The following is a 14,697-nucleotide window of genomic DNA, read 5'->3' as shown; positions in this document are numbered from 1 at the left end:
AAGTCTAGCAGTCCACAATCTTCTTGTTGTTAAATTTATTACACACACTTCACCGGCAAGTTTTATTCTTTTTGTAAACTGCTTTGAGTGTTTGTTTGTTTGTTTGAATCAAACATATTAACAACAAAAACAACAGCAATGTCTCTTCACTCCTTTTGTCAAAGATGAGGATGGGAAAATTGTGGTCACCCAGATGTTGTTGGACTCCAACTCCCAAGAGACCCAGTCAGCTTGGCTTGTTATCAGGGATGATTGGAGTTGGAGTCCAACAGAGCACAGGCGGAGGACCAACAGGCTTCACATCCCTGTTCCGAGATTTTCAATTTGAGGTGCAATTCCTCCACTGCAGCCAAAACATGAACTTTCTGTTGCTTGTCCATCATTGTGAAGCATCTTTATCCTTCAGACTCTGATTTCAAATGGCTATCTAAGCAGCATATATATCCTGAAATATATTCTGGCACTTGGATAATTTTAGTCTCTGTACTGTATCTTCAATGAGAATTTTTTTTAAAAAAGGTATATACCGTGTTTCCCCCTTTTTAAGCCGTAGTCATAAAGTAAGCCATGGCAGGATTTTTAAGATTTTTAAAATATAAGACATACCCCGAAAATAAGACATAGGTCTACCTGCAGGGTCGGTGCCCAGCAGTGAAGGTGTGAACGGGGCCCGAGGACGCCTCTGGCCAAAGTTTAAGGGGGGGTGTCGGGAAGTTCCATTTGGGTGAGGGAGGGAGACGCCGCTGACCGGGCTTGTTGCCTCTTTTTTCTTTTCACGTTTGTTCTTGTAAAATGGCAACCCCCGGGCCAAAGCAATTGATCCTCGCCTCCGTCGCTTTCCAGGGTGGTGGGAGGGGGGAAAGAAAGAGGGGAAAGGTGTCGGCAGGGAGAGAAAACGGCTGTTCTGTCATTAGAGACGTTGGCTCGATTGCTTCAGCTTGCCTGCAAGCCGGCTAAGCAGGAAAGAAAGGGGAGAGGAATTGGAAGGGACCACGAAGGCCCTGCAATGGAGGAAAATTGTGCCTCCAACTCCCCCCCCCCCCCCGCCAAATGAAACTTCCCGACACACACACACCCTTAAACCTTTGGCCAGAGGCGTCCTCCTTCCTGTGCGCCCTGAGCCAGCGGGACCCAACAGCAGCAGTGCTGGCCGCGGTAAGGAGGGGTACTTACAGTAATAATATATTTTTTTAAAGACACCCCCTGAAAATAAGCCATAGGCTTATTTTCTTGAGTAAAATTAATATAAGACGGTGTCTTAAAATGTGGGAAACACGGTATATTAAAAACTGTGAGCTAGCCACATTTGTAATCTGTATGATAGAGAAGATAAGCTTCATTAAAAAAATATATACAATGTGATGCCAGAAAATATAAATATACAGAATTGGTGTCTCAGAATAAGTATGTTTATAAAGTGCATGATATTTTTTATGATTTTTGAGATTATTTTAAATCAACAATAATCAATGTTACCAAATTTGGAATTATTGGTTGATAATTCTAAAATGGTTGCTTCAGAGCAAACGGGACACACAGTGCTCTTTCTTAGAACAACAGGTGGCTGTATCAAGCTTCGAATTTTCATTTAAATCTGTTTTCTTTTCAAATGTAACCCTGTCATATGGCTGATCCATTTTGTAATCTTTCATCATTCATTAAAGGCTTTCATGCGAATTATGGGGTGGCTAGATAGGATAATTAGATTGGTTGTTCAGATTCACTTGTAACTGAGAGAGACAGCAATTATATTGCTACCAGCGGACAAGCTTGTTTAATAAAACAGGTATTGTGATGATTGATAGATTAACATTTTCATGGTTATTCAACAAATCCAGTGTCTTAGTGCTACAGTAAGGAATATATTCATTCCTGAGCATAATACGACTTGTAGTTAGCTGAGGAGATCTGTTCATATTGAAATGTAAAATAATTAGCTTTCATTATAAGAATATTGCACACCAAAATGCCTGTAAGTGGTTCCTCATTTCATACGTATGGAACACTGCATGTATTCTGTAGATGTTTGCCATTAAGATGGGCTTAGATTTATTGAAGACACCCACACTTATCAAAGTATATGCCTTTTCTAATAAGAAACATGTTAACTACAAAGTTGCCATTTAAACACAACCCTGTAGCCCCCTGTGAGATTTTAGAGCTTCTCCCATTTACTGGTTTATGGCAATGTTGGGTGCATCAAAGTGTTAGAAGAGTGTGCCATTCATATTAATTATGAAACATGCAACAGTTGCCTGTCTCAATCCCGTCCATATTGATGTGGAAGTAAATCCTGTTTAGTTTAAAGAGACTTCCTCCCAGGTAAATCTGCATAAGACTGTAGCCTCAGTGACTGAACACAGCCATTAGTATCAGATGTTGATATTTAAGGATTCTGAAATGCCCACTACTAACACATAACATATCTGCACCTATTCATCTTTTTCTATCCACTGTACAGTAATGACATTTTTATGTTCTATTATGAAGGGTTCAGAACACGGTATGATTCATCCTCCATCCTGTCTTTTGTCCCTTGTTATGTAATGTTCTCTGTACATTGTGAACAGAGCAGGATGCCCTTATATAGACAGCCCAGATATCTAATAAATCAACTTTACTATACTGTAATTTCTTACAGTGTTTTGATGGGCTATTTGGCAAGCCATGTCCTAAAAACAGGACTAGGCCATGCTTCTTAAAAAAAGATATTAAAACCTTCCTCTCTCTTAAAAAATAAATAAGATATTTTTCACTCCATACGACGCACCCTTTCCCTCCTAAAAAGGAAGGGAAAAGTCGGTGCATCTTATGGAGCCAAGGCACTAGACAGCGGGCAGCATCCCTCGGCTGCCACTGCAGTTGCGAGCAGAGGGATGCCTCTGCCACCGGAGCCATGGTTCCCAGCGGCGGGGGAGGAGCGGACAGCCCGAAAGCGCCACTTTCACGCTGCCCGTTCCTCCCCCGCTGCTGCCAACAGCAATGGCAAAGGGGGCGGGGGAGGAGCGGACAGCCCAAAAGTGCCTGAGAGCCAACTTTTGCAGGTCATATGATTGACATATGGGTTGTCCCACCCACCTGCCACAGTTGGCCATGGGGGTGGGGAAAATAAAGATCTGGCCCACTTGCACTTGGCCAGGAAGGTTCCCCACCCCCATCCACTGTAAAACAAGCCTTGGCTGCTACTTGCAAAGTGTCCTTTTTTGATGTTGATGTGTTTCCTCCTATTGAGCATGGTGCAAGTGAGCACCTTGCCCTTGTTTTAAACTCTGTACATTGTGATGTACACCTTGCTCCCTGATTCACTTCCCCCACTTGCCCCGAGTGTTGAAATTTCAGGGAGGTTTTCTAGGATCAGCCTTGTTTGGAGAAGCCACTGGAGCCTCTTGGTGTTTAAACAATACCTGTTTATTTAAAGAGACACGATGCCCACAGCCTGCAGCAGTGCTCTCCACAAAACAACACAGCAGCACTCCTGGCTCATCAAGACTGCCAGCCCAGAAGCCTCTTAGCTCCAGAACACCAAACTGCTTTTTCTGTTTCATTGATTGGCCATAAATACTATGACTTGCAGTCAGAGCTCCTTTGGGCAAGCAGCTGACTTTAGCCCATAACCGTGACACGTTCCAGAACACCATACCGGTAGTAGCTAACGATTAGCTTAATAAGCCTTTCTGCCACATCACATCAAGTCTACTGAGAGAAATGCTTGCATAAGGCAGCAGGTCTGTAACGAAATTCTAGCCCAGGAAATGGATTGCAGTGGTGTACATGGATATGTTTTTTGAGGATGTTATGCTGGCACTTGGGCAGCTGGGAATATACCGTAGCAGTAAAGCTTGGCTTGGTGCAGATGACTTGGAGATAATTGTACGAGATCTCCCTGGACAAAACTTGCATTCCCCCACCCCACCCCCAAACTGTGTGCCTGTACTCCACTTCTTAAAGATCATCAAAAACAATCTCACTTCTAGAGCCTCACTGTCTTATTGTGAACAAATGTGCTCTTGATTTGTGTGCTCATTCTCCCCTGAGGGCAGGGAGAAGCAGCATTTTAAGTTGGCATTCATTGACGATAAGACTGTCACCCTCGCATCCAAAACATGCCCATCCAGATCTCCTTTCTTTGAGGTTTTAGTGTTGCCATATTTCAAACAATGAAAATCCGGACAGAAAAGTTGTTGTTTTCAGTTGAATAAATATTATATAGAATAAATATTACATATTTATACAACTTCATTCTTTCATTCTGGAACTGGTAGTATATACTTGCCCCGGCTTTGATTTATTCGAAATAGTTGATTTTATGTTTGTTCCCACCACAAATCTGTAAACAAAATATATTTTTTTCTGAGATGTGCAGGAAAACATGGGAAAGCTGTTTACATACAATTAGTCCAAATAATTGTTATACTGGACTAGTATAACATACTCTGTGCAAGACTTCATGAAAGTCTTGACACTTCTGTTGTTCTCAGATGCCACACTATGTTTTTTTTCAGGTGTTGGTCTGTGGAAGCAGAAGCATGTGACACAAATCTTAGGTAGATTCTACTATGGTGCTGGTTTTGACCTTTAAAGACCTAAACATCCTGAATCCAGAATAATATGCAGAGTGTGCATACCCACATTCCATATAAATGCTTTTAGACGTTTCGGAAGAAAACACATTTGTTATTCCTGACATTTGTATAAACCAGGCATGTCCAACAGGTAGATCATGATCTACCAGTAGATCACTGGACATCTGTGGTAGATCACTGGTAGATCACTGGCTCCCCCTAAAGAAGCTCAACAACTTTGGCTCCGCCCCAAAAGGCTCAAAGTTTTAGCTATGCATGCCCCAAAAATGGGGTTTCCCTCATGCCTCAAAAAATCTCAACAACCTTGACCTGAACCCCTAAAAAAGGGGGTAGATCACTGCCAGTTTTTAACTCTGTGAGTAGATCCCAGTCTCTTGGGAGTTGGCCACCCCTGGTATAAACCTTCTGGTATAAGATGGAATTGCTTTTTGAATTGCAATTTCAGTTATTGCTTGCCAATGCAATTGTTTTTGTATTATTTTGATGCTGCTTTTATTGTCTTATGGTTATAAAAACTCTTTGGAGATTATTTGCTGGGAAAGTATTTTAAATATGACTTAGATTTGGAGTGGAGTTGTAGTAGAGTCGAGTTCTTGGACTGACATGTTCCAAAAAATGTCACCTTCCAAACCCTTAACCTCACTAGTACTAGTCTCTTGTGGCAACAGTCAGAAAAAGGGGTGTTGGGGACACCTACAAAATGACACCAGAGAATCCTGCTGATCTGTGTACAGATTTTGTTGTAGAGTGATTGCTGCAGAAAGTCTGTACACTTTCTGGTGCCTGTGTCTGGCACTTCTGCACCTCTTACATCTGCAGGAGGAGGAAGCAGACTGTAAGGTATAAGGCAACAATGGAAAAGGAGGCTAACAACTCAGATTTTGTTTTCTCTTTGGGCAGCAAAAAGGCTGCAGCTGATCCATCTTGTGCTAATACTTTTTCTTGTCCTTATTGTGCTGTGAAACACTTTGCTTTCAAGCAGTTCCCCATGTGGTATAAAGGTAACTTACATCTTATGTAGGGCTAACATTCCTGGCCATTGCATGTATAAGCAACATCACACAGAACAACCTCAAGGAAACCATTTAAAATTGCTGCACCTACCAGTGAGGGATGAATATGACTTGTGTTCTTCCTCCTCTTCTCCATTGCTGGATGGTGCTTCAGATGATATGTGAACAAGGGGGCTTGACTGGCAGTCAGAATATGTTCTTGGCTGTGGTTCAGATCCAGAGCTGGGTTGCTTGGGCACATCTGATACTGCTGTTGTTATTGACTCTTTGTGAGGATCTTGGTGATTGGCAGCTGCCACTGTTGTCTCTTGAGCTCATCAAGCATTTCCTTGTATAGTCTCAGAGTATCTAAGCCCACCGTGTTCCATGAAGGGGTCAAACTCCACAATCATATCTCTTGCGTGCTTTATGACTTTGGAAAAGCTGAGAAAATTTCTTTAAGTTTCAGCTTGCTGGGTCATGCTTACCTCCTCATCTTCCTCCTTGCATTCTGAACTTGATCAGGCCAGTTCCTCCAGCTCTTCAACAGTCAACACCTGTTGGCCCTCAGTTAGCTCTTCCACCTCTTCCTGGATGAGGCTAGCAAAGCCATCACTACCCATTTGCCTGGCCATCTGCACAATGTCTTCCACTACAGTGGCAATGCTTGGAAATCCCTTGAAATCATGCACACATTCCTTCCACAAGTTCTGCCAGCATGCACACATAACTGCCTATTGTCCCAAACTCTTGATGCAAATCTGTTGTTAATATTGTTCCCCTCAACGGAACATGGTTATCAGCAAAAAGAAGCATATCCGTGGGATGTTGCTTAGAGACATGCAATTTGGAACTGAGAATCAAGCATTTTGTTGTTGGAGATATCTTACTGTTTTTTCTCTTCTTTTAGGTCAACGCATATCTCTTCTCTCAAGAAGGCACAATCATCTGCCTGCTTTCAGCCTCCATAGCAGGCATCTCCAAACTGCGGCCCTCCAGTTTTTTGGCCTACAACTCCCATGATCCCTAGCTAACAGGACCAGTGGTCAGGGATGATGGGAATTGTAGTCCAAAACATCTGGAGGGCTGAAGTTTGGGGATGCCTGCTCTATAGGCATAGCAGGGTCTCTTATATTGCATTTTATAAGATGTAAACTGCCTTGTTATATCATGTGAGAAGATTGGGTTATAAATTTTCAAATAAATAAACCCATTGCCATAATTGTGCTGGGAAAATACACAAAGCTTTCTCTTTGTATATTCATGAAATATACAGTCATTTCTGCCAAAGATCAAATGCAGAACAGTACTGTAGCCATTTTTTGCACTTAATCGTATATCATCTGGCTAGCACATAATTGACAGACACTGCGTGATACCTGTGGATAATAACATTTACTTCCTTTCACACTGGCTAGCAGACATTTGTTTTAACTTGTGAATTTAGGCTGAGGCTGTTTAATTGCTTATGCTGCTTTGATGCAGACAAGCTTCTGTTTTCCTTAGGCTATTTTACAGAGATATCAACAAACCAATTCAGAGTGTACTCAAAAATAATTTAATATTGCTTTAGAAATATGCAGCAACAATGACCCATATTTTATTTTATTTTTTAAAACAAATCATTCATTTTCACCCTATCCATATCTTTTGTTACTTTAGAATTTTTTGTTACAGTTTAAAATAACACATTTCCTTTTCCTTAAGGACACAAGTAAGAACACAGAGCATATGGACAATTAAGTGTGAAGGGAAGAAATCAGAATGATCAGGAACAGTAAAAGGCATAGTAAAGGCTTTCTTGGATGTAGGTATAAAAAAAATCAGTAACCGTTATCTTGTAATCACCAAAGTACTATTGAGGAGAATCTGAGTATTCTTTATTTATTAGCAGAGTGGATAATACTTAGGAGCAAGTACCGTTGTTGTTGTTGTTTATAATTAATTTTGGGGTTAGCTGTAGCTTTTAACTGATATGAGATCTTATCCGTAGTTAAAATTTCTTGTATCTTATTATATTTTCCTTGAACAATAGGAGGATTTATTTCTCTATTTTTCTGCAGTTTGTAACTTTGCCCCCCCCCCAAAAAATTTTTTTTAGTAGTTACAATCAGCACGCAGTTCAGCTGCCCTCCCAGGCAATAATTCCCTGCTCACACACCCCAAATATCACCCTAAAGGGTGTAGGAACCTCCCCCAGCGCATTTCACGATGGGCTACTGCAAGCTGAGGAAATCTGCATGTAACCAAGGCCAGGCTGGTGTGTTGTGGCTAGAGTAGTGAAACGTCTGTTCATAGACTTTGATGAAAAAGCTCTGAAAGACTGAGGTAAAATTCTACAGGGATTTGCAAAATCAAAGCAGAGTCTCAAAGTTTAAGCCTTAAGTAGAATTCAATAAGATTGTTTCATTAAAGCCAGGCGTGGATTTAGAAAAAGAAAAAGAAAAACACAATACAGGCAGTCTCGAGAGAAAGACTCAGGGTAATCTGCCAGAATTTTGAGGAGTAAAGTGTTCCTAAAGGCCAAAGAAGCAGCATATGGAAAAGCTTTTAATGATGTCTGATAGCACTGTTAATGCCTAGATGTTTTATGACATTTTTAATCTAACCAAAATAAATAGCAGGATCCTAATTCATTTCATATTGTTAAGTTCTCCTGCTGATTGATGGGTTGAAATTCTTTATTAGCAGGGGCTGGGGAGTCAGGCACAAGATATAAACTATTTCGCTGGACATTTTCACCATACGTTTTGGTTTGCCGCAGTGTCTGCATACAATTAAGGAAAGCCATCCAGTTCTGAGTTCTTCGTGGCCTCTGCACAACTGACATTGATTACAGCAAAACGAGAAGAAATTTCTTGGCCTCCCTGCGCAATGATAAACACACTGGCTTAGTTCTATGCTACGTTGGAAAGATCACAGTCAGCTGCATCTTGTCTGTGTCTGGTCTGCATTTTGAAAGGAGTCCTAATTAGCATTCATACAGGTTCAGTGGAGCTCTGTAGTATTCTGTTAATATCTTGAGTGGAAGGTTCTCATTTTAATTGCTTCATATCGTAGCCAGACATTAAACGACCAGTGTAAAACAAAAAAAGGGGGGGGAGTAACCTCTTTGGCTTTAATTATCCTCTTAAATTGTTAATGTGTCTGTAGCATTGTGTTTTTGGCCGAAGGATGGGTTTATAGTCTGAATTAGTATTTTCAATAAGAGAGAGGGAGTGCTTTCAGATAGGGACCTAATATTGCAAACGGGTTATTCTAATATCGCGAATGGGTAGTCAACAACAGGTTTTTGTAATTTTTTCATGGGAAGGGTAAATAGGGAGACTTTTTTGGAAGCTGGCTGTGGGTTGGCATTTTGATGTTGACTATGTCATGTGGAAGCACCATAACTCCATTTAAAAGTCATATGAAAGTATTGCTCCCATCATAGCACAGATTATATATGGATTCAAAGTGAGTTGGTAAAGTACTGTATAATGGAAAAGGAGAAAAGGATAATGGAAGAATGACTTCATTTTTTTTTAAGGGAAAACTATCTAGAAGGGAAGATGTCCACTAACATTTCATAGGTGACAAAACAGAGGCATTTCATCATCATCATCATACATTGTATTTATGTTTATTAGGATATTTATTTTGTTTTTCATTATTTATCTTTTATATTTTTGATAGTGAAAATTGGAAATACTTGAGTACTTTTTAAACCCTGATTTTCACACCGGGGATTGCTGGCTAGGCTAGAATTGCCACCAATCCCAGCCAGCATGGCTAATTATTAGATCTGAAATGTCTGTTAGGGTACCAGGTTACAAAAGATTGGTCTATGCCAATTCCCCCATCTCCATAATTCTACATGGGCCTATCTACCTGTTATGTGTTGCATTTTACCAAAGCGGAGATCCTTATCCTCCATGGTTTATTCCCTCTTTAAAGATATCATTTGCTACTAATCGTGATAACTATATGTTACCACCAGGATCAGAAGCAGCATGTCTCTGAATACCAACTGATGGGGAAATGGCTACTTAACTGAGTGAGGCCTTGCTTATGAACTTCCCAAGGGTATATGGCTGGCCATTGCAGGAAGCTGGATGCTGAATCAGTCTTTGGGCTGATCCAGCAGGGCGATAAGAAGCTTTTATACATAAACTTTTTTTAACCTTTTTTTGGGGGGGGGTTATTTCATGGTTTTAAATAACCTGTCCCATGGCAAATAGAACCTCTGTATGATCAGACAATGATCTTTTTTGAAAATGAAGGTTTTCAGCTGAGGAACTGCCTGGAATTAGGTGGGTGGTTGCCAGGGGGGTCTCTTTTATGGTTATGATCCGATATGTAGAGCTCCTTTCCCAGACAATTGTTGCCTGGTGCTGACACTGCTGTTCTTTGAGTGCCGCATTAAATCTGTCCTGTCCTCCCAACCTTCTGGTGGTTTACAAGATCTATTTGCTTATTTAATTTTAACAGCTGCTGCTATTGCTCTTTTTATGCGTTGAAGCTTCTCTGTCATACTGCTTTAAGGTTTGCTTTCTATAGCATTTTCCCGAGTCCCTGGGGGGGGGGGGCAGGCAGTGTTGTTGTTATTGTAGTGATGATGATGATGATTTTGTTTTTGTTTTTAAATTGAGTTGTCAGTTGCCTTTGAGACCCAATGCAGTAGAAAGGTAAGATCAGATATATATATCTGGAAGGAATATGAATATCATCAATCAATACATGTGTGGGAAAGATAGGTCTATTCCTATATTGTTTTGGTCATCAGTGACTGACACTAGTTACATGTGATTGGGCTAGTTATCATTATTCTGCAAGGCAGTTTTTGCTGAATCCAAGTGTGATTTAGAGAAGTCTACCACTTAATATTTCAGATGAACTATGCCTGTCTTACTTTGTCAGATAGTAAGCTTCAGAAATCAAATGCTTCTTTCTACATTTTCTCAAACATTTTTATTTCATTCAAAAGTTTGTCCAAGAATTGACTGTTAATGTAACAGGATTCTGATGTAAGGCTCCTAAAACCTCCAAGTACAATTTTCAAATCAGTGTTGTTGTTTTCAGTTTTCTCTACTGCAGCATTATATGGTATTGAAGCATAACCTTTTGCCTGAGTTCTTATACAGTATGTTGAGTTGTGCTATACAATCCATCTAAAGTTAGTCATGACTAGGGAAGTAAGAAGGCAGCCATTTCAGTTCTGACCTGCCTTTGTCACAATCAGTGCTGTTTCCATTCCACTGCAGCTCAGTTCCTGCTAAATACCATGCTAATCATCCTACTGTCTGCTATTTAACAGAATTTATGTGTTTACTTAATTTATGGAAGTTATGAATTTAACATAATTAATTATCATTCTTCCTACACCATTCATTTCAATGCAAAGGAAACACAACATAAATGAGGGAGAGGGAAGCCATCCATTATGCATTGTTTCTAGACTGAAAAACAACAAGTTGAATTCCATTCCAAACATGGGATGAATAAGTGAGCATCAGCAATTTGTGCTTCTGTTTCCATTTTCACTGGAATTCTGCAACATCCATCGTCATGACTAGATCCTTTTTTTAAAAAAAAAAGGGACCTGAGTTTCTTGTCCCTAAAACCTTTTTGTTGGCTTCCATAGGAATTAATTATAACTAACTCTAGTTAGGTCAGGGCTGGTTTAATGGAGTGGTCCAAAAAAAATGCAACACTTTTCACCTCTGCAATAATACTTAATAAGTAAATGTATTGCAAATTACTGATCCAGTGAAACTCTTCAGTTTATGAGGTGACTGGTATGCAGAACACATATTATGGTGCTGATTTTTTTAAAAAAAATAAAGGAAATTCTTTTTTATATGTCTTGAAAGTTCTCCAAGAAAGACAGTTACTAGTGCTGGATGGACATGACTGGGTCTGTACCTGCAAGCAATAAAATGATTCTGAATATAGAACCAAAAGATAGAATAGGAAGCATCTTGATTTCTGGAGTCTAGGCTACTGAGATGTTGCTGGGTTGTGTTTGATTTGCCTATCATTTCAAGCCCTATAGAGGCATTACTAATAAGGAAACATAAGCACATAAAGGAGGGCAGTAGGAATGAGCATGCTAGCTTCACCCCTTTCCACCACTATTTCAGTTGACTTCCAAATCATGGAGGGTGTCTGTAGTGGGAAGTCTTTTTGTATCCATGGAGGCTCCCTGTGCATTTGGGAGCCCTGGAAAATCAAGCTGAAAGACAGTAAGAACTTGAGGATGAAGAGAGTGTGGTCGTTGCACTTCTACCATTCTCCTGATTCCATTTCCTTATTGGTAATCCTCTCTAGAGTCATTAACAACCTTGTGCAATGCAAAATTAGAGGCTGCTGCTAATCAAAGGCCACTGGGACATATTGTAGTCCTTTTACCTCAAATACAAGAATGGATAAATGTCCCTCAGCAAGTGAGTAGGTTTCAGTTAACCACATCATCACATCCCCCCATTGTTAAATAATAAAGAAAAATGGCATTTTGAGATGTTTAGAGAAAGAACGACAGAAAAACCCTACCCATTCATTGCATTTAGACACTTTTGATTCATGATTCAGTGTGATTCGTCTTGTCAGCTGCTTAAAAATTCATAGCAAACTCTGTATTAATGGCATCTAGAAATAGAAAAAGAGAAGGAGCGATGTAAGCAATAAAGCGAGCAGAGACTCTATTGTTCCCACCGAAGACATAGCCAACATGAGACATGATTTACAGTTAGACATTTTGTATGATCATAGCACCCTTGTACAGTACTCTTTGATCTTAAACAATAGCTTTAAATACAAGTGGTCAAATAGGAAAGGAATGTAGCACCTACGAATCATTACTCAATCCCTGTTTCCTACTGTTGAAATTGGCTTCTCGCAAGCTGTTGCAGGACCCTATTGCAACTTTGAGTTTCAACCTTCCTACCTAAAGTTCTCTTTGGGTTCAAGTTGGTTTCCTCCCTCAGTGGAAAACTGAGAGTAAACACATAAGAGTATTCTGCAGATGCTTCTATTTAATTGCCATTGTGCCTCTTTGTTGCTGTGATGCTATTGCTTTCCCTCCTCTTAAAAAATTCTGCTTTCCTTGGTTGTTGCTGTTTTTTAATGGTTGCTTCTCCTTCTTCCCAATCTGGCAGGTACAGAAGATGTTGTAGCAATAATGATCCCTGAGCCAAAGGGGAAAGAGATAGTGAGTCTGCTGGAGCGAAATATTACTGTGATGATGCATATAACAATTGGAACCCGAAACCTACAGAAGTACGTTAGCCGAACCTCTGTGGTATTTGTCTCCATCTCCTTCATTGTGCTGATGATCATCTCCTTGGCATGGCTAGTCTTCTACTACATTCAGAGGTTTAGATATGCAAATGCTAGAGACAGAAACCAGGTGAGTAGCTTTGCATATGGACATACAGTAGTTTTCTCTCCCGCACTGACCCAAGTTCCTTAAAAGGGTTTATGTCATTGTTATTTAACCTTTCCGGTTAAGCCATAGTAATGAATTGCACTTTAAATTAACCTGTCTTTTTATTGCCAAGAAGGAAATGTTTAATATGGAGGAAAGGGGCAATGAGAGAGAGTCAGCTAGTACAAAAACAAAAAAACAGGGGAGAAAGACAGGTGAATTAATAGATTCTTACACAATGAAGTGCTTGTTATATTTTTCACCTGCACTAGGAACTGTGGAATTCCCTCCCCACAGAGATGTGTCTGGCACCTGTTTCCGCTGGCCTTTGATAACTGTTTTTAATGTTATATTTTTATATTGCCCCAATTCATCATGAGAACTTATCATGACGGGTTGTCAGAAATCTAGCAAATAATAATAATACAATACAACAGCTAAGAGAATAACAGGATGATGTGCCATTTGACAGTTCTTGCACTGAATAAGTGAGGTGTCAGAACTGATAGTTCTATGCCCAGGAATGTGTTCACACTATTTTTATTTATTTTTTACTCCAGAGAAAACAACCATTAACACATTACATAAAGCAAAGTAAGAGAATTTTACTCCTGGTTAAAAATGGAACACCTAACTCCCATATGGCTTGTGATGGTAGCAGAGTTCTTACATTCCTGCTTTGTTGTGTGCGCACCTTCCTTCTTAGCCTCAGGTTGAGTAACTGGAACTGGAAATGCCAAAAGGCAACAGATAAGGAGCAAAAGGCCCAGACAGAGTAGTCAGATCTAGTACCAAGTGGGGAATGGCAGTAAGTTAAAGAAAGCAGAAGTGGAAAAAAAGCTGTAACTTCCTTTAAAAGTGGAAAAACCTCTGTAGATAGAAGATGAGTAAAATAAGGTATGAAAGAAAAGTAACTATTTTCGTGAAGAAAATGGTAACTGTACAACTGCTCCATTAGTTTCCTATTTTAAGGTTTTCTACCAGCCATCCAGCCCCTGTCTGTTTTCTGTAACTTCTCTTATCAGCACCAGGGTACAGAGATCCAGCAGTTACCTTTCTCCTTTAGCCCCACTGACTGAATTAGCACCCACACCCCATCCGAAATTTTGAACCAGCAGTTTGTATGTCTACACATATGCATCACTGCTCACATATATCAGGCTATCTCAGAGACAAAAACGGATACCTTGGGGCCAAACTACACATTACATTTCTGTTACTACTTCTTTAGTTATAGGCACAAGGATCCAGTTGTCATTAGAACCACAACATGCAAGGAGATGAGATTTGTCCTTTCTCTCTCCTTGGACAAAGATCTCCCCACATTCTGGGCATGTCTTGTCTATTAGATTCAGAAGGAAAAAAATCTCCATTAGCGTCCAGTGGAACTTTTAAACTGCTAAACTTCATGCCTGTGTGGGAGGGCGGTTTTCAGCCAAATCACATCTGGGGAGGGAAGGAATAAACCCCTCTATGCACTGTGATCCCAGTGGCAGTCCTCCTCCACTAATATATAAATATATTAGAAAGATGCCATTTTAACATTGGACACATGGCTGGAAATATTGCTGTCATGGAAAAATTGTCAAAGCAACTTAAAGCTCGAAGAAACACGAAAGCCAGAGATGATTTTGAAGAAATTCGGTACATGTTTGTTCAGTACATTAGGAAAGATAGCATAATGACAAAGGCACAAGCAATTCATGGAACTCTCTGG

General features: G+C 40.1%; 1 protein-coding gene across 1 annotated transcript in view; it reads left to right on the top strand.

The window, feature by feature from the left end:
• Positions 1-14,697, top strand: part of RNF150 (ring finger protein 150) — a 91,353-nt gene that overhangs the window by 46,583 nt on the left and 30,073 nt on the right. The window contains exon 2 of the mRNA XM_035111684.2: positions 12,712-12,962. Coding sequence (XP_034967575.2) covers positions 12,712-12,962 — 251 coding nt within the window. The remainder of the gene's footprint in view (positions 1-12,711; positions 12,963-14,697) is intronic.

The sequence above is a fragment of the Zootoca vivipara genome, chromosome 9 (assembly GCF_963506605.1).
Source record: "Zootoca vivipara chromosome 9, rZooViv1.1, whole genome shotgun sequence".
NCBI classification, from domain to species: domain Eukaryota; kingdom Metazoa; phylum Chordata; class Lepidosauria; order Squamata; family Lacertidae; genus Zootoca; species Zootoca vivipara.
This window is presented reverse-complemented; position numbering and strand designations above follow the sequence as displayed.